Genomic DNA, 21,146 nt, shown 5'->3' with positions numbered 1-21,146 from the left:
CGTGTAGATGTCATGGATATTCTACAGTTGTTTAGTCATAGTTGACAGTTGTTCATTGCTGATAATAAATAATAACAATACTAATACTAATTTAATCTAGCTAGATGTACTATCTAAACAAAATTAGCCTCACCCCAGACGCAGTGTGGATGGAAGCGCATCCGGGTCTGCAATCTACACTGCGTCTGAGGCGAAGTTAAAAACAAAATAGTTTTTTCTAAGATTCTCTAGTTAGTTAGTACTATCTTATTGCATATTTAGTAGATGTTGCTAGCACAAACACTGTAAAGTTTTAGTGCGAAGGGTTTCATTGCACATCTCTATCAGTACTGACGTAGTCACTACACGTTGTATAGCTATAGAGTAATTAAAAAGTAATAATAATTAATGACGATATAATAAAAATAAGAACACACAATATATTATTTTGCAAAGCGCACAGAAAATAGTCATAATTGTTTATTTGCAATATACGGGACCTTGCAATTTGATATACGGGATTTTGAAAGTTTTAATACGGGAACACTCCAATACGGGCTTCTACTAGCTGCTATTAGTTAATAATTTTGCTAAACTTTGTATCAATAGTTTACGTAGCTAAATGGCTAGAGCTTACTTCCAGCCAATTGTTTTGCCTAAATCTGAAGAAGAGCTGCCGAAATCGGTTCCTACGTTGGTCAACTTCTTCGTCTACAATTCAACTTTCGGTCCTAAAGAAGGCCAGGTGAGGTGCACGCCAATCAGCGAACGAGCAAAGTAAAATGGCGGTGTTTTGTACTCTGCTGGCACAGGAACACGAGAAAGTGTTGTTCTACATGCCCGATAAGGAGACGTTAGACAACAAGATCAGAAACATCGGATTGTGTGAAGCAATGGTGCAATTCACAAGGTCAGATACACTCAATTGAGTTCGCATTTGAATAATTGATTTAGACATGGCATTAAAAATAATTTAATAATTTGTCACTACAAGCATTTCAATTAATTAACTATGATAATTTATTTAAAATAAAAAATGATTGTGAATTAAACAATTATGCTACAAAAAAATTTTAAGTATAAAAATATTTAAAATAATTTTCAATAATAATGACACAATACAATTATTTCTAAACTAATTTTAAATAGTTGCCATTTTATATATTATTTATTGACACAGTAGTATAAATATGTGTTTTGAATAATTTAAATAATTTGGCACTACAAGCATTTCAATTAATTAACTATGATAATTTATTTAAAATAAAAAATGATTGTGAATTAAACAATTATGCTACAAAAAAATTTTAAGTATAAAAATATTTAAAATAATTTTCAATAATAATGACACAATACAATTATTTCTAAACTAATTTTAAATAGTTGCCATTTTATATATTATTTATTGACACAGTAGTATAAATATGTGTTTTGAATAATTTAAATAATTTGGCACTACAAGCATTTCAATTAATTAACTATGATAATTTATTTAAACTAAAAAATAATAATTAAACAATTATGCTACAAAAAAATTTTTACGTACAAAAATATTCAAAATAATTTAATAATAATGACACAATACAATTATTTCTAAACTAATTTTAATAGTTACCATTTTTATAAATTATTTATTGACACAGTAGTATAAATATGTATTTAAAATAATTTAAATAATCTTTGGCATTAAAAGAATTTTAATTAATTAAATAATATTTTAAAAATGATTTTCAATAATAATGACACTGCAATTATTTCTAAACTAATTTAAAGAGTTATCATTTTGAATAAATTAGTTTTTGGCACGGCAATAAAAATATTTATTAAAATAGTAATTTTAATATTTTTGGCACTCAAAGCATTTCAATTAACTATGGTAATTATTTTAAAATAATTGTAAATAAATAATTTTCACAAATTAGTTTAAGTAAAAATATTTTGAAATAATTTTTAATAATGACACTAAATACAATTATTTCTAAAGCCATACAAACTACATAATTGAGGGGTTGAGAGCTAAAGTGGCGTAAGCATCAGGTACTTAGTTTCAAGAAAATTGAATGCAAAGTTTGTGATTTACATAAAATCAAAGACACTTCTTTCTAACTAATCAACTTGAAATGAAGATACACTAGTGCAGTGAAAGTCTACTAAAACAAATTAACACATTATTCTACTCATTTGATATCAACACGATATTGCCTGGTCGACTGATGTGATTGTCCAAGGAATCTCTTGTCTCCCACCAACTCATATGCGAATGCACATCAGAACGTGGATGCACGAGATGGACACGTGATGGTGTCCAGGGGAGGGGTATGTGGGAGGTTTGCTGCAAGTGATGTGGGCGCTGACGGTAAACTAATATGTACTTTGTTTGGCCTAAACTAATTTTAAAGAGTTACCATTTTGAATAATTAGTTTTTTACACAGCAATATAAATGATTGTAAATTTAATGATTTTACCACAAGAAATAATTTTAATTAAATAATATTTTAGAAATAATTAAATAATGTCTGGTACTCAAAGCATTTTATTCACAAATAATTATTTCAAAATCATTTATTATTGTAATATTTATTTATAATTTATTTATGTATAATTAATAAATACAATTATTTATAATTATTTTGCCACAAAAATTATTTTAATTAAGTAATATTTAAAAATATTTTTCAATAATGTTTGACACTAAATACATGCAATTATTTCTAAACTTTTAATTTAAAAAATGTAACACACTTAAGTTAGCGAAAATGATGAAATGATACGTGAGTATGATATGTGAGTGAACTTGAATGTAGTAAACAAGTTTTGTGTTGAGACAAATTTGGGTCATTCATTGATTACCATTTGAAATAATTATTTTAAAATAAATTTTGACATAAAAATTAACAAAAACATTTTACATTAATTTCAAATATAAATGATCTAATATTATTTGTACATTGTTTGTGACAATGCTCTTGTGTTTTGTTGTCATCATCGCACTCACTCACTCGACTGTTTTACGTTTAGAAAGTTCTCTCCTCATCGTCCATGTGAGGCAGTGCATACTCAGAAGAGAAAACAACTTCTGTTTCAAGCCGAACCCGAGTACTGGATGGTCATGGTACAAACTCCCGCCTGCTTGTGTATTGAATCTCTTACCAGTAAAGTGTGCAATTTGTATTAAACCTAGACTGTCAGTCTGCCCGGTTTCGAGGCCAGAACGAAGGATGATAAGCCTGTAGTTGAATACAGAGAAGAAGAGGTGCAGGTTAGTGTGACTGCCATTTGAGATCAATAGACGAGGTTGTAGGTGTCGTGTTACATACTGTACAAGTCGTACATTGCAGTACTTCTTAATGGTGATGTAAGCTACAAGCATATGCAGTTGTTGATATCAACTTATGCAGGGCCGTGACACCACACAGCCTATATGGATGGCTGCTCAGGTTTTAAAAAGTTGACATTGTCGTTCGTCACAAAAATGCTACTTCCAGTCTTAGTGTTAGGTAATTAAATAAATAATATATTTTTTGAATGTAATACACATGCATAGAAAGTATGTTGTCTAGCTACTCTGTCTGCTGCTTTGTCAGAACAAGTTGTACGATATGTGTGAAGCGTGTGTGCAGGCAGGTCACTATCTAACAGTATTTTACATGATCGGCTGCTGTGTTGTCAATGTCGTGTACTTTACGTTGGCTGATGTCAAGATAGGAGTCTAGGACTTTGTTCGATCTGTCATTGTGACACCGAGACCAAAAATGTAACATCACAGTAGGAGGCATTGACACAGACATTATGAGAGATAGACAAACAGCCGTGTGTTGAGTATTTGTCTGTGGCAGCTCTAAATCGTTGTAAACATCTTCTGTCTAGGATGCCGTCTACACCGCCGTTCTTAAACATACGTACAAGATGTTTCGGGTTTGTGAGACGACTTTCTTGATGCAATATGTGTGTATTACTAAAATCTTTCTAATTGTTGTTTCTTAGCTGTTCAATAGCACGTTTGAAAGGATATTTGACAGACAAGGCAAAGAGGGACTGAAGCATCGTCTAGCGCACTTCTTTCTACGAGTGAGTTGAGCTGTCTCTGCCTTGCTGTTACATTGAAAGTGCTAACAGCTTTAATAATGTTAGTATGTTAACACCATCAGACTACCACAGTTGGATCTTCTAGACATTTATCAAGGTTAGAATTGTTTCTTGTAATCAGGATCGTGTGATAAACCTACAAACGTTTGTAAACGTTGTTAACCTACAAGAAGTATGAAGGATGTTTGTGTACAGTACAACCTCGATTATCCAGACATTTTGATAATCCGGACAACTTTATTTCCGCCTGAAAAGCATGTGTCTTTAATTAACATGTTTCCCACGTGACGTCATCCCAACATGTAAACCTGTAAACCTGCCTCAAATTGGAACCATAGAGGACCTCTTTACATCTAATCATTGAATGTGTAAACATGTTGAGCCGTTGTTGACCTAATATTGTTGTATATTAATTAATTAAATATTTGTTGGTTATGTATTTGACTGTCATTGTATGACTGAGCGTCAAGGAAGTCACCATGCCATCATTTCATTATCTAGACTTTCGATTATCTGGACAATTTGGCTTCTGTCGAAGAAGTCCAGATAATCGGGGTTTTACTGTACTGTCCTTATGTTGTTGTGATTCATTAAACACTGTTACTTGTTTAGCAGTAGAACGAACAGGGTTATCAAAGTTTTAGCAAAGTTATGTCAAAAATATCACAAGACAGTTGCACTAGTGAGTGCTAAGGGTAGCATCATGTATTTACATTGCACACATTCTGCTGCTTAATGTTGCTTTTCACTGTTTTCTGCTTCATGATTGTGACTCACACATTACCTCCCAATACGATACGTTTGGTTATTTCCTTCATGATAGAGTAGACAGATTATGTGCATCTGATGAAGATGCGTCTTTGCCAGGCACACTGTGTGAGGCAGAGCTATACTTAAACATGTTAGTGATTTACTGTTCTAACCATCGAGGCCTATCTTGCTGGTATAAACTCTAACATAATTGTTTGCACTAAGCAGACACATTCTGTGTACTAGAAACGATTGTTTTATAGAGAAAAAGAATTGTGAGTTTTCCATTTAGTTGTCGTGTGGATGTTTAAGTGTTGTTTAATTAATTAAGTATTGTGCATACTAATTTAGTTTAGGAGCTTCAGTTATGTTTTGTTTACCTGACAGTGACTGTCGTTTGACGTCTTGCTCATTTGGCTGATAGGTGGTGCATGTCGTATCTTCTGTACTGCTGTACTTTGTTTTTGTTTATTCACAATACAAATACATAAATATATAAATAAATAAAGTAATAAATATAAATATACTAGTAAATGCTCGGTTAGCATTGTGTTAGGCGAGTGATGGTGTTCTGTCTTTACTAATTCGCGTAACAATGGTTGCATCTATACGTATTTCTGTCAAACAAATGCGGGAACTCAGAAAACAGACTTTCAGTTGCTCTCCTTCTGGCTTTGTCTTTCATTCTTTGTTCACGCTTCAACGGCTTGGATTGTCTCACTCGTTTACTAAGATAGTCGCCTGATTACTAACAATGGTCGTGTAAGTCACGTGACAATGGTTGCGTAGCAATAATTTTTGTCAAAGTAATGCGCGGAAACTCAAAAAACAGACTGTCTTCTTCTAGCATTCTTTCCATTTCTTTTGTTACGCCTCAGTCTTCTTTGCTCTTTTAGTAGCGTGCAGGAGCAAAATAGGGAGTAATTTCTTTTCTCGCCAAGAAATTGTAATTGGGTCAAGCCTTCGAAAGAGGACCTTTGCTTCAATTTTAGCGCATATGTTACAGAGTCAAAATTGCATTCATCTGACATCGTTTTTTTGTTGATCCGTCTTTCTGTTTTGCCGCAAATCCATATGACAAGTGCTGACGTACGCATATAAATATGTAATATACAAATATATAAATATATAAATATGTAAATATATAAATATATAAGTATATAAATATAATATATGTCTACCTCAATTGACATGACAAGAGAGAGTCTCGCTTCGCTCGCCAATTAATAAATATCAGTATTTCTACATCACTGAATTTCATGGTATAGAAATTATGTTTGGTGTTTGTTGTTGGGATAGGAATTCAATTTTTGCCGTTGGACAAGCAGTCGTTCTTGAAGATTCAGTCATTTGTCAATCTCGTTGAGCAGACGTTTAGTCAAATCAAGTACACGGCATTTCTCTATACCGATCAGTTGGTGTGGAGTGGACTGGAACAAGAAGACATGCGAGTGTTGTACAAATACTTGACAACGTCACTCTTTCCTCTGCATTTTAGTGATATGGAGGTAGTTGGATTGGTTATGACATGTAGTGAACATAGATGGCTAAAGATACATGTTAATGTATAATGTTTGTACACTATGTTTGTCACAGTCCGTTGCTTGTCTGTGTGTCTGTTTATCTGTATGTCTATCTGTCTGCTTATCTGTGTGTCTATCTGTTTGTCTGTCTGTCTGTCTTTCTGTCTGTCAATTTCATTTATTAAAACACAAACTCTACGTTACATTTCTAACACTAAATACAAGCAATCTACTGTCTGTCTTTCTGTCTGTTTGTCTGTCTTTCTGTCCGTTTGTCTGTGTGTGTCTCTGTTTGTCTGGCTGTCTTTCTGTGTGTCTGTGAGTCTTTGTGTTTGTCTCTCTGTTGGTCTGGCTGTGTGTCTGTCTTTCTGTCTGTTTGTCTGTGGTGTCTCTCATTTTGTCTGTCTGTTTTTCTGTCTGTGTGTCTGTCTGTCTGTCAATAGTAGTATATTTCATAAATCACAGCTATTACAATGAAACTCAAACTACTGATCGCTAGTAGTGTTCTCAAGAGTCTAATACATTTTCTAAACATATTTCCAAGGCCCAAAGGACCTGGAAGACTATTTTCGACAATCTAACGTGTAAGTCCCTCTACTTTCCGGTATACAACCCTCGTATTGCACTTCTGCAATTGAATCGATAAGCATTCTCTCCAGTAAGTTTTGAATTGTTCTTGCCATGCTCGTCTGTTGACCTTATTGACAGCTGTCTGTCTGTCTGTCTGTCTCTCAATGGTGGTGTGTCTGCCTATCTGTCTGTCTCTTTGTGTGTCTCTGTCCAAGGCTTCAACGGTATAATAAGCATAGTAGTTTCCTTTTATACGTTTCCTATGAGGCCAGATGTTTGTGACATCTTGTCAATTCAGGGTAGGTTTCATAGATGGCAAGTTGGAGTCTGAAACCGTGAAGACAAACATGCTACGTCTTGATTATAAACTAGACCCTTTTAAAGCCAATTTAGCATATGTGTGTCTGTTTAATTATTTGAATCATTCAATGCATTATTTATGTGATTTTAGACTTTTGCAAGTGGCATGAATCCTCCTCCTTCTAGACAAGCTGGTCGCGATTCTAGTGCAGGTCCACCTCCTCACCCGGGATGGTTCATGGTGGGTCCTAGAGATTTGCGAGATCCAAAGGCTCCCATCAACACAGCCAAGATATTTGTCAACACAGAGACCGAGATGGAGGAGCTTCATCTGATTGTCTATCACGTAATATCAGTTGTCAGCATTTCTGGTAGTTATTCTCAACATGTTGATGTTCAGGCTACGAGTGCAACTGTTTGCTTTATGGTGACATGTAAGTTGTTGTTTTGGATAGACGCTTACTGGTAGCTTGTTATTGGCACTTGTTGGTCAGTTAGTCATTATTGTGTTACCTAAATGTGTAGTAGTCATGAACAAGAAATGTGGCAAACATGAATGAACAAACGTGGACAGAGATGGCAGTCAGAGAGATAGACAGGCAGACATGAGAAGTGAAGGAACTGTTCATACCATGTTTATCATTGTGTGTGTGTGTGTGTGTGTGTGTGTGTGTGTGTGTGTGTGTGTGCGTGTGCACGTGTGTGTGTGTGTGTGTGTGTGTGTGTGTGTGTGTGTGTGTGTCACTGTGTGTATGTGTGCATGGTGCGTGTGTCTATAAACTTTGATGATGAAATTGATTTAGGACAGACATATACACATACATATATCCGTATACATGACCACCAAGTCAGAGACGGCCTGTCAATGACCTCAATGAAAATGCACGACAGAAACTTGCACCCAGAGTAGTTTATAGAGACTAAGGGACACACATACCCAGACCCACTCTTTCATCCCTGATGCATCTACTGGAGCCAAGATGACAATAGGTAGCATAAGACATATCAGGAGATGCAGTGGCTTGCCAGATACTCACCAGATTTGCACAACTGCTAGTAAAGGATGCCACAGTACCCTGCTGAGGTGCCCGAGTAACAACCGTATGTGCGATTGGTTGTGTACAAGTGACAACAGACTTTGTATTGACATAGAATTTATAATGGCATCCTGACCTAGCCATGTTGCAAAGTTATAAAGCAATGCGAGCTTTTAACTTAAAAAATGCATAACCCTTAATATATACAGACAGACAGACAGACAGACAACGATGTAACACTACAGTCATCCTACACAAGCTGACTCGTGTCTTTCTGGAGTAGATGAGAACATATACGGTAGAGACTATGCATTAAACTAAAGCTAAACTCAGTACCTTGTTTGCATTCTGTGTTAGAAATGTAACGTAGAGTTTGTGTTCAATAAATGAAGACAGACAGACAGACAGACAGAAAGACATACAGACAGGCTGACAGAGAGACAGACAGACAGACAGACAGAAGAGACTCGGGCACAAGAGAAACAACAGGTTGTTCTATTGTTTCAGCACATAAGTACGTATCTTTGAACGTAAGACCTGTCAATGTGTACATCATCTCATATCTATATACTTTGAGCCTAGGAAATAAGGTTTAGGCAGGCAGACGGATCATTGTCAGTGTCTCGGCTGACTGTATTTCTAGTAACTGTGTCTTGCTTTACAGCCAGCATAATGCTAACATACGACTTTTGCAAAACTCTGGATGGATTTGTAGGCCCTCAGTTGGGCTCACTAGGGAAAATGATATCAGACCAGTTGAGCAAACGCATAATGAGGTACAACAATGTCGAACCCCTCCGTCATCTTTAACTATAAACGTTTACTCTTCACAGTTCTGATGTTCAGTATCGTTTCATCTACTTCAACCACATGAATCTTGCCCAGAAGTCAACCGTTCATCTCAAACGGCCACCTTCCTTAGGAATTAGTCACTACTCAATGAGACTGATTTGTGACATCAGTGCTGACTTCTCAAGGTTGCTTACCTGCTCGTGTGCTCAAATGAGGTCTCCTGTGTTGCAGAATCTGCCATTGCAGTGTAAACAGACTGTCTGCCTTTGCACTTGGTTTAGATTGTTGCAAACAGGAGGCCTCGTTCGAAGCTTGTCCGTTGTTGAATTGTCTTTGTGTAGGTCTGAGGAGGATGGTGAGACGATTATGAAAACAGCAGGTGATTACTGGGTCGTTGCCAAGCGATCGGATCAGAGAGAGTTCTACATCATATTGCACAATAAGAGTGCCAATCTAATAGAAGTGAATGGTATGTCTCTGTGCATTCGATGCATGCCACAACTAAGTCACTTTGATATCGTTTGTTGTGTTGTTGTACAATGTTGGTGTCAGTTGATTTAGGCACAAGCCAAACGTTACGTTCCCATGTTTGCTTGCATCCCTTCATACTTCTCAACATGTCCATTTGTCAGTATGTTGTGTGCATGTATATAGGTACGTATGTATGTACTTGTTGGAGGAGAGAGCGAGATCAGTCTTGCACACGCTCATCTCACTATAATCAATTCTTTGTGCGGGTCTTTATGGCAATGTTTGTTGGTGGCCACATGGTTCGCATAGATGATAGACTCCCTAAGACAGTGTTTTACATGCAACTGAAGGAAGGGTTTAGACTAGCTGGTGGTCCAAAAATTTGCTTCAAGGACACACTGAAGCAAACATGAAATCATGTGGCATCACTACCACACTGGGAAAACGTCACACTTGACAGGACTATACCAAGATCTTACTGCAAAAACTCGACCAAGTAGTTTGAAGACAAACACGTGCAAGCATTAGTGTCTTTAGCACGTGCAAAACTGTAGTGTCATCGATGAGTGGCGATCACATCTGTGATATATGTGGCCGCTGTTGCTCAGCGTAAATTGGCTTATGGAGACACAGACAAAGTTGTAATTGAGTTTAAGTCGTATCAACTACTCATTCCATCATCATCATCATCATCATCATGTATGTACATACTTACATGTATGTATGTATGTATGCTGTCTGTAGCTTAATCAAGCAAAAGTCGTATTTGGTGAGCATCAATATCCAGGACCTTTGGGTCACAAATTCATAATTCCGTTAGGCGAGGAACTCGCACGAGATTGCCTCTCTCAACTCAAGAGTATTAACGAGTACCTGGTCATTGATTGAGGACAGTAGTGGCCACCAGCTGTGTGTGACTGTACAATCAGCCGCTGAGGACCTAGTGGTTAGGTGCCCACATCTCATGCTCGGCTTCAGGACATTACTTAGTGCAGACCCAGAGTTCTCATAGGTAGCGAGTGCACAGGAGCCCAGCCGTAGGGCCACTGGGCATGACCTGGAAACTATTACGTTACCATTACGGTTACTGTAAAACCAGAAATTTGTACAATGACTTCAGTCATGCAAAGTGTGCGATCAGAACGACATCGCACGAATTAAACTCACTGTGCAATAGACATGCATATGTGCATACGTTCCATCTTCCCTGCCAGTTTCGTGTTTGTCCCTTTACGCTCTGAGTGTACTTGAGTATGACGTTTAACAACTTTGGTGTGGTGTTTTTCACGCAATGATTCGGTCTGTCGGATGATGCATGTTACGTCGGTTCGGCCAAGTCATTGAAGAGAGGAAAAAGCTTTGAGTGGGCATGGCTAGTTGTGGTATACTTGGAATATCCGGGCTGTCTTGAAATCACACAAAATTAAAACCGCATGGCACCTCTGAAGCACTCACTTTGGTCAAATTCACACAATACTCTGGTTGTATTGTATGGTATGGATGTATGTATTTGTGTACATACGTATGTATGTATTTACATCTATGTGTGGATGAATGTAGGTATGTATGTATGTGGATGAATGTAGGTATGTATGTATGTGGATGAATGTAGGTATGTATGTATGTACCTATGTGTGGATGAATGTAGGAACATATGTATGTACTTACATGTATGTGTGTTTTGTCAGTCCATCCATAAAACATGGTAGTTGTTCAGACTAGGTGCAAATGCAACTAGAACCAGTTTCTTGTTTCAGTCTTGAACAAGTTACACGTTGTTGAACGTTTTTAAATTAACTAATCAGCTGTAGAATAATACATAGCAACATCTATCTCTCTTGAGTCCTTTAGAACATTAAGTAAGTAAGCTAGCTAGCTCACTGGCTTGTAATCAGTGTATGAGTAACATCTGCACATGTGCCTTGTTAACCAACGTGCCCTGTGTGTAGTGAGCTGCTTAGCTTTGTAGACCCCAAGGTCAAACCAACTAATTTTTTATGCTCAGATATTTGGACATGAAACCTAGATTGACCAATCAAAATATAAAAAGTAATGATCATGTGACATTTTTTGCATGCACAGCCTTCATTACACTGCATACAAACGTGAGATAACAAAATAGATACTAAAACAAGAGACGCTGATACCGAGAGGAATGTGGGAACAATCGCTGGACCACACGCACTGTTAACACTTACGGAGTCATTGATATGTAGTCATACGATGTCTATACTTAGGGACCGCGGAAGCAAATTTGCATTGGTCCCGTATAACGTGTGCTAAGAGATGTACAGTAGCTTTATCACGTGACTACAAAATGGATTAGCTATATTATACAGACAATATTGAATGATTCCTGTTACACACTTTCAGAGCACACTAACAAAATGTCACCAAAAATGCAAACACGCTGTACTAACCTCACTAGCCGTGATGTTCAAGTCTAGAGCATCTTGCAAATAGTCACACACCCCTTCATTTGTAACAAAGTGTGTACAAAATTTTGTAACAAATTAAGTAATTTATTTAATCAATATGTCACTATCCGAAAGTTTGGGGCAATTTAATTCTGACAAAAGTCAATTTTCTGAACATTGGTCTGGCAACTGCCGTACCTGCCAGACCTGCTCCGCCGTCCCTGATACTACCAAGTCATTTTGCAGCAAACCTAATATCATTACGCATGCACACATCTAATTTTATTTGGTCAAGCTCAAAACTGGATCAACGAATCCGAGCATCAAAAATTAATTGGTTGGCTTGAGTTGCTGATGGTCGTGTGTAACTGTGTTAGACATGTCGACTGTCAAATGTCTGCTGCAGTTTTGCTTTCTGTCTCTCTCTGTTACGTTGTGTTTACTGTCTATTCAAGGTCTCTTTGTTTACAGAGGAGGTGAAGAGGATGTGCGCGATGCATTTCAACAATATCTTCTTCCTCGACTAGACGGCGACTAACGTTAGAGACATTTGTATATTACAAATACCGTAGTGTACAGAGATATTTTCTATTATTATAAAATGGTTAACAATTTGTCGTGTTATGATCGTCTGTCACCATAACTTGTACAACACCACTAGAAATGCCGCCGCTATTCATCTGTATCATGCCTGTCTGATGCTCCTCCTGGTTGTCCTTGTTTGCGTCTTCGTCGTATGCAGTATGCAGATTCTTCTTGTTGATTATCATAAGACACAGAAGTGCCGGAAGATAGAAGAGGCTCAGCTGGAAGACTCTACGAGCCGACTTGTTGTCGGAATTGTTATAGAACTGCCACGACTTCCAGGCAAACCAACAATTGAGCGGCAACGAATCGAGAGCGAACCACCATGTTGTGACGTCCAGCATGGGAGCGACTGTACAGAGAGGGATGAGCGCGAGACTATGTCTCAGCATCGATTTCCTACATAGAGTTGGGTTCAGCGAGGCCGCCATTTGGTATCCCCCTCGGCCGTAGTCTCCCTTTAGACTCCAACTCAACGAATGAAAATGGACTAACTGCCACGAAAATAGCAAACCGCCTAGAAGCCACGCCCCCGCACCTAGACTCCCCATCGAGCCGGTCCATCCCATCATGGGCGGTATGGCTCCTACGATCGATCCGATCCATGTGTTGGCTATGGTGTATCGTTTGAGAGGAGTGTAAACAGCCGTGTAGAGAAGGAGGTTGAACCCGCCGAGAGCCGCAGTAAGCGGATTGACCATAGATGCGAGGATGGTGACGCCGCCGAGTCCGCTCACGGCGGCAAACATTAGCGCATGCGGAATGCTAAAACGAAAGGCAGGAAATGAGGCTTAAAGAATGGCCGTCGTCTGTCTGAGTTGACGGACCTAATTTGTTCTCTCACCAACACACGGTTCTTTGTGCGACCCATCATCGAGTCGTAGGGGATCTCAAGGATCTGCAAAACAAGCAAATATGGGTGCAACAAGACCAATCAAATTGATATCAACAACAAACATGAGTTGAGAGGTCCATGTCGGTTTGTGTCAATCATTCTTGCAGCAATTGACTGTCTGTACTTATAATTTCAGGAATTTTTGCCACATCACTGCAGTGCGAATGAAACCAGCCACAGAGCGTGGGGAGTTGTGGCTACATTGCAGATCAGCTAAACCATAGTTATTGCCTCTACCTACCAGTTTGGTGTGGAAAATTTCATAAGCAGTTTGTTTGTGTGTTGAGATGCAGATGTACATGCACACACACACACACACACACACACACACACACACACACACACACACACACACACACACACACACACACACACACACACAAACCTGCACACCAAAATTTAAAGGGCAGCGTTTCTCTAATTAACAACCACATTTATGGCTACCTGATTGATGGCATTGGCAGATCCAGCACACAGGCCTGTTCCCAGGGAGAGCCACAGCAGCGTGTCCATCGACACCACGCCTGGAGATATCCCATAGCCAGCCATAGCAGTCAATACAACCAATCCTGATGACAAACGTAGATCACACAAACAGCATCACCACTCGAAACCACGAAACTAAATATCAGTAGACAGTATGCACTCTACCTGTGAGCCGGTATTTGCTGAGTTTTAGGTAGATCTTTGGCAACCTCCAAACGACACCTTTTCTAATAATCCTCTCGGCCTCACCACTTTCTTCAATCAATTTTATGGTCGGAACCGCACCAGCATATTTCTGTGAAATATAATTGATATCAACTAAATCCACACCACAATAGAGTAAAGCTTGGTTCACAGTATTGACGCTAATGCCGACGTTGATGCTGACGCTGACGCTGGAATAGAAATGAATCCTATTCCAGCGTTGGCATCAGCGTCAACATCAAAGGATGCTGCCTGCGTCAAGGCGGTGTCTTTGATGTTGACGTTCAGCTGAGCGTCAGCGCCGATATTGTGAACCAGGCTTGAGCGGTGACCAGCAAGAATTAATAAATGCATGCTGTAGAGCACATTAGTATGATACGATGGTACGCACTGGGAGCAGGGAGGATGAAGCTTGGTTCACAATATGTTTCGCTCACCTCCATGTCACAGTCTCTGTTCACAAATTATATTTTGGCTGCAGTATCTGGTGTTCTTTTGTGTGGTTTCCGAGGCAAATTAACTACCCGTATAAAGATAATTGCACTTGTGTTCTTCAATTTGACTTTTTTTGCTGCTCCTTTTTGTCGCAGAAAAATGCGCAACAGACATTACTAAGTACGCCCTATATATACAGTAAGGAGCAGAACAATTTTGTCCGTGAACTGCATCTTTATGATGCAGAGCCACTTTTACAGAGTAGGTGTACCATTTTACACTATTACGCTAGCTGTACTGTACTACCTGTTGCGATACAATAATTCAAGCAAAGGATATCCCGGATAAGTGTGACTACCTGATTTCATGCTAGGCTACGATTGGTCAAGCTTTAGCAGCAACGAGTGGTTTGTCACAAAGATAGAAAAGTTTACTATCCCCTGAAGCGTGCCGCTGACACTCGGAGCATTTTGCTGTGCGGCAATTTCTTCACAATTCGCCATTGCCGTTCATTTCTGATGAGCAGAGTGCCGCTAGTTGCCGCTCAGCTAAACAACACATATTGTGAACCAGGCTTAACAGTTCAGGGAGGTTGAGTATGACTCAATCAAGCTTACATTTTGTCCAAACGCTGTTGCACTTGGTTGGATAAACAGCAAAAGCACGTGGCAATGTCCTATGGCCACCTGCTATATCAAGCACTGCACTGCTAGTCTCGTGTACCTAGACCCTTCCCGCCTACATCCTGCCAGAAGGATGTAGGCGGGAAGCTACACGAGACTACTGCACTGCCACATCAACCTCGAAAAATGACACAACTATTTCCGTTTCTGGAAAAATTAAAAGGAAATGACTGACGTAGAGTGCTACCAATCTTAGAAACTGCCATATTCTCATATCCAAACCACACATGTACCTCACTATTTTGTTAATCTGATTATCAATTTGTCAACCCTGAGTGCCCATTTTCAAACTCGTTTGAGATTTGACAAGATCTTTCGTATTCTGAAAATTTCATATTAAGTTAAGCAGTTCAAGAAATATTGTATTACAGACAGACACAGACAGACAGATAAACAGACAGACAGACAGGCAGGCAGGCAGACAGACACAGACAGACAGACAGACAGACAGAGAGATATATCTCTCGCCCATCCCTGGAGCTCTGAAACATTTCCCAACTCCGCATACACCAATGGGGCAGCGGCTCTGAAGTGTGAAGAAACAAATGGAAGAAGTACAATTCAGAGAAGAGACCACTCTGTATCTGATACCCTTGTCTTTAGCACTTTGGAAGATGGGGAGCAAAAGGGTTTCAATATCTGCAACATCTATCTCGCAGTTCAGTCAATGAGGAGGGCAAACCAAATGCCCCAGAATTCTTGGACTATTGGAGAAAGAGATTTGCCATACAATTCCAAAAACATAACAGCAAGACCCTTACAAAGAAGTTCTCATCTCTCGTCAACAAATACAGCTGCAGGTAGACTTCAGCTCTCAGTGAAGTCATAAACATTTAGAAACTGGGACCATACGTCCCTTTCGTCTAGTCGTAATGTGTATGTCTCTTTAGTGTGTACATAGTGTGCATTGTAGTTTTAACCAGTTTTCATGTATGTACTAGACGTAATGGACACGTAGATTAGCTATTGCTTTGGTGCTGTAGTTCATTAAGAAAAATATATGTATTGACAGACAAACACACAGACAGACAAACAAACACAGACATTTAATTAATTAATTAATTAATTAACCATCCACAATGTGTGATGGCTGGTGTCACTCACTAATTTTTTTGGCAGTTTAGTTGACGTCCCTAGAAACCGTACTCTGGTGCTCCATGCTGAGCCTGCTAACACCATTCCATTGGACGCAAGAGCTCCCTGACAGCGAGCTAGGAGAAGAAATTAAAAAATAAAATAAAATTACAAGACAGAAACAGCAGTCAGCGAGACAAAAAGAGAAATGAGAACCATAAATTCAGTTATTATACTTACGACAAGCCAGAATTGTCCAGACATTCCTCATCGTTCTCCTCGCTCATCCGGCTCGCACTGCGTGGACATCATGCCACGCATGCGTACATAAATACTATCTAGTCTACGCATGCGTAAAGCAATCAAAATATGGGCAAGAAAAAGGGAAAGTCGCTTGTTCAGCACCGAGAACTGTTTCAACGGATGAACTATCTTTACCAGGTAATGATTAATTTATGTCATTTTTGCCGGTTGTCACGTGGTTAACCACGTGTTGCTATGGGTTGCAGGCAGCTCACTTCGCGCTGCACCATTTCTCGCAGAATGCCGATCTTGCTCGGTTTTATTGTTCTACTATGAAGAGCGTAGCAAAGAAGTCTGTTCTAAGAATGTACGACAAGTCTTGCAAACTTACTGGTCAAATTGTAATTGTGAAAATTATTACTAATTTTATAGAATAATTTTAAAACTGGTAACTTTGTAATCATTGCAATAACAATGGTAGTATATTGTTGTATATAGATATCCTATGTTTCCTAGTTAGACAGGAGCAAATGAAGCAAATGATAGGTCTGGTGTAGCGCACGCTAAAGGGCGGACGATGTAGCGCACGTTATTAGGTAGGCTTACACAAAGTACTGCTATGAGTAAAAATATATTAATCATTTAAGCGGATACATATACCCTTAAAATGGAAATTGGTGCCATTAAGTGTCCGGCAAGTGCATTTCTAAAATCGGTCTGGTCCTAGACTAGACACTACAGTACACCCATGATAGATGGGACAAAACAAGATAGACATAAGCGTAAAAAATGCTATTACCTAGCTGTTATGCAATGTCAGGAGAATATAAAGTCTTGAAGTTATGTCCCCTGTGAATTACATCAACGTTCTGCTGTTGCCAGTAGAACGTTGTTGCGTGTTTAAAAAATTTGCTTTGCATTTTTTATCCCGGAACTCCTGATACGCACGATGGCTAATCGTAGGAGAGCAAATCTCAGATGGCAGCGGATCCAGTTGATTGCTGTAGCTTATGAAGAGTCAGTCGTCTGTTTCAGCAGTTAACAAAGCTAAGCTTTTCATAAAGAAATTCATTGATTCGCTGCATCCTCCAGTGACAGAAAATATGATTTTAATTAATACTATTGTAGATCACATGACAGTGTGCAAGTCATTCATGGCTGACACAAAATTTGTGTGGCTGCTGAATTAATTAAGTATGGCATGTTTTACTGGTTTGAATGACATGGTTCTTGCCATGCTGTTCTGTACAAGCCTCCGTTGTTTGTTATTATGTTTTATTTTAGTTTTCAAGACAATTTTAGTTTTAGTTTTGGCAAAAGTTTTGCTCTAATTTTAGTTTTAGTTATATCTGCATAAACTCCATACGTGTATTTCACTGTTGCTACAAATACGAGAACAGGTGCACCAAGTAGGAATGCATACAATCCTTACAATGCTGTGCGTGCAAGAGTGACCATGTCTGTGAGTGTTAACAAGCACTTGATGCCAAATGTTTCATGTTAGACAGGCTAATACTATAAAATGAAGAAGTACGCTAAGCTAAGATCAGCCTCTACTGTTCTTGCTTTTTGTAATGGTCATTGTCTAAGGCACAGGTTATAATATGTTCACTTCTACTTTGATTCATTTAATTTTATTGGCAAAAGGAAACATCTCTAGGCCAGATTAACAGACAGCAGGCTCTTCCGAATCAAAACAACTTCTTTCTCTAAACGGTAGTCAGATAGTCTATTGTGAATTCTTTGTGTGTGTGAAGACCTGCTGTTGAAAAAAGTGTTGTGGGTGGAGCTCCAGACAAATGCGTTCTTTGTGCAAATGGCACACGGGTTGCCTAATATCATACAAATGTCAAAACGATTAAATCAGGATGTTTTAGTTTTAGTTTTAGTTTTAGTACAATTTTATGTGTGATTTTAGTATTAGTTTTGGTTGGTTAATTAACCAAGATCAAAACAATTGGTTTTTTGAATTTTAGTTTTAGTTTGGGTTTAACCAAATCAAAGTGTGTCACTGCAAGTCCGTGTCAGTCATGATCACTCCCATCTTGACACCATCTTTGACTGTATCTCACATAATCAGACCCTCTTCTGCCGTCATACTTTCAGTGAGAAAGGCAGAACAACATCAAAGGCAGTTTCTTGAACATTCTTTCTCACTAAAAGTATGACAGCGTGAGAGGGTCTGACTATGGTATACTACTCTGACTGCCACATATACGTACACATGACAGATTTGTATTATAACAATAGTCATTAATGCTACTGGTACTGTAGTAATAATATATATTTACCTGAGGTATGAAAATGCTAGGATACAGTAATGCAAGCCAGTCACATGACATATGTACATACGACCAAATGACAGACTCAATGACTCGCTTCACTTTCTTTGTAACATGTGACCATAACACGTGGCCAAATAAATAATTTAATTATTATTAAAATTTACTGTAAGACTTGTTTTAGTCGTTTATGTTATAACTTGTATTCATTATTTGGTTGTCATTAAATGTTCAGTCCGATTGCAGGGACTTTAGGATAAAGAGGACGTTGTGCAAGAGATGCAGTTCACTGTTGGTATCTGGGAAAACAGCGACAGTTAGAGTTAAAGGTACAGTGTACATCAATAGAACAAATATTAGTGGTAGTTAATACAATAATCATTCATAACACCCAAGCTAATTAATTAAGTTAATTAATTTGAGAACATAACAATATGTATGTTGTGCCTATGTTGCTGTACTAACATATTGTCACGGCAACATAGAGACATTGCAAGCATGTAAACTTAATCTATAATTCTGTTTAGGGAGACGGCAGTGCCATGTTGTTGTAACTTGTCGCCACTGCAAGACAATAAAACGTTTCGTCTGTCGCCCAACCCAAAACCACACCACATCGAGTCATCAGGAAATGCCTCTTCGAACCAAGTGAGGTGACTGGAGAGTAAGAGAAAATCTATAACTAAAATTTTGGCTGGCATTGTGGCTACTGAATAACGTAATGACCAGTGGATGTTGTCATTCAGTAGGGGATATAATGAACATGAACATGCATTAGGAGCCTTGCAAGTGAGTTATATATTGGTTTTCAATAGAAAATATTTTTGCATACACCTTCAATAGAAAATATAGTTTTTGCATACACCTTCAATAGAAAATATAGTTTTTGCATACACCTTCAATAGAAAATATAGTTTTTACATACACCTTCAATAGAAAATATAGTTATTGCATACACCTTCAATAGAAAATATATATTTTGCATAGACCGTCAATAGAAAATAATTTTTTGCATGCACAAGTGGAAACGGAATCCAGGAAAGAGGGAAGGAAGACACTAATGTACAAACTGGAGTGTCAGACATCACAGAGTGAATTGCTTCATACATTGGTAAGGTGGTCTTTCCCATACTGATCATCTATATATCACTCATTGTTCATTAGGGCCATTTGAGACTATAGCGATTGGTTTTCTATGTTAAGTCACGGGTGTATGGAGTAATGTGCACAATACAGCACATACGTGTACCTTCATTCTTGGTTTATAGTGTACCGTCTAGCATATGACTGTAGTAGTCAAAATGACATCTAGTCAGTGACTGCTACATTTGTATGCACAGCACACTACTGACGAAGTCGTTGGAACAAGCATTTGCTCGCAATAGCAGAGCAGCTTGGACATGATATGAAATCTGCTGAGACGGTGATCATGTCCACACATGCACGTTGAGAAGCTTTTTGAACTGCAAAGAGGTCAGGAGGAGTTAAGCAACGTAAGACAAAAAATTGATTAACAACTAACAAACCTTCTGTGCTGTACACAATGTGCAAATAGAAGCTGTCTGGTCTTACTATGACCTTCAAATTCCTTTACCATATAACCGGTTATTTCTGCAATCATGATATTTCTGCGATCATGATATTTCTGCATAGAATCCACGGAGCTCACAATTAAAATTCCCAGATAGTTAGGCCTGTCCTTGGAGTCCTAGGAAGTCACTGTTTAGACACATGTACATGTGTGTACCAGTAACTGTCCTCCTGGTTTTGAAGGCAGAAATTTGATTCCCAGTAATGAAAAGTTCTGTCTAATTCTCAAATCTAAGACAGCAGAAATTACCAGTTATACGATATGCCACCAAAGTAGACTGACTTGAAAGTGAGTTTCTAATAAAAAGACTATTGTTGTCATTTGGATTAGTTTAATATCAATGATCCTCAATTGAAAAAAACTATATGAAAACGAAAATAAGAAACATTCAAGCCACTGTCAGCTGGAAGACCAAGAACCCAAATATCATGGAAGAGCCTGAGGGCACTATTGTCCATGGATATCATAGTGAAAAGCAGCATGAAGCGAATAAAAGCTTCCAATAGCACAATCTTGTTTCTGTTTGTTTTGTTGTTTAATTGACTTAATAAAACGTTAACATCTCATCTATTGTGGAAAGATCATCAAAGCACGTACACTAGCAAGCAAGCCTCTAGGACTGAACAAAATACTTGCTCTAACTAGACAACCTGTACTCACTTCATACAAAACAATATTAATACATAATTATACAAAAATCCCGTCAAGTTTTTTATCCATCAGCTTCATTCTTCCACAGCCA

The 21,146-nt window shown here is 38.3% G+C and overlaps 3 protein-coding genes across 3 annotated transcripts; 2 read left to right on the top strand and 1 right to left on the bottom strand.

Moving 5' to 3' along the window:
• Positions 1 to 539: 539 nt before the first annotated feature.
• On the top strand, positions 540 to 12,537 carry LOC134184573 (vacuolar fusion protein CCZ1 homolog). Its single transcript, XM_062652306.1, has 14 exons — positions 540 to 724; positions 792 to 889; positions 2,999 to 3,092; positions 3,162 to 3,239; positions 3,848 to 3,895; positions 3,965 to 4,048; positions 4,112 to 4,163; positions 6,116 to 6,324; positions 7,361 to 7,555; positions 7,610 to 7,643; positions 8,911 to 9,022; positions 9,080 to 9,223; positions 9,380 to 9,507; positions 12,398 to 12,537. The coding sequence occupies exons 1-14, from the start codon at positions 602 to 604 to the stop codon at positions 12,451 to 12,453; spliced, it is 1,455 nt and encodes a 484-aa protein (XP_062508290.1). The 5' UTR covers positions 540 to 601; the 3' UTR covers positions 12,454 to 12,537.
• Positions 12,432 to 16,605, bottom strand: LOC134184574 (protoheme IX farnesyltransferase, mitochondrial-like). Its single transcript, XM_062652307.1, has 6 exons — positions 16,529 to 16,605; positions 16,319 to 16,425; positions 14,058 to 14,187; positions 13,851 to 13,975; positions 13,339 to 13,409; positions 12,432 to 13,276 (listed from the first exon to the last, which is right to left on the bottom strand). Exons 1-6 carry the CDS (start codon positions 16,557 to 16,559, stop codon positions 12,532 to 12,534), a joined length of 1,209 nt encoding a protein of 402 aa, XP_062508291.1. The 5' UTR covers positions 16,560 to 16,605; the 3' UTR covers positions 12,432 to 12,531.
• A 44-nt stretch (positions 16,606 to 16,649) lies between these two features.
• Positions 16,650 to 19,753, top strand: LOC134184913 (ribonuclease P protein subunit p21-like). The gene is made up of 4 exons (XM_062652681.1): positions 16,650 to 16,729; positions 16,798 to 16,898; positions 19,060 to 19,142; positions 19,341 to 19,753. Exons 1-4 carry the CDS (start codon positions 16,658 to 16,660, stop codon positions 19,463 to 19,465), a joined length of 381 nt encoding a protein of 126 aa, XP_062508665.1. The 5' UTR covers positions 16,650 to 16,657; the 3' UTR covers positions 19,466 to 19,753.
• Positions 19,754 to 21,146: the final 1,393 nt, after the last annotated feature.

This window comes from Corticium candelabrum, chromosome 9 (genome assembly GCF_963422355.1).
Source record: "Corticium candelabrum chromosome 9, ooCorCand1.1, whole genome shotgun sequence".
NCBI lineage: Eukaryota > Metazoa > Porifera > Homoscleromorpha > Homosclerophorida > Plakinidae > Corticium > Corticium candelabrum.
This window is presented reverse-complemented; position numbering and strand designations above follow the sequence as displayed.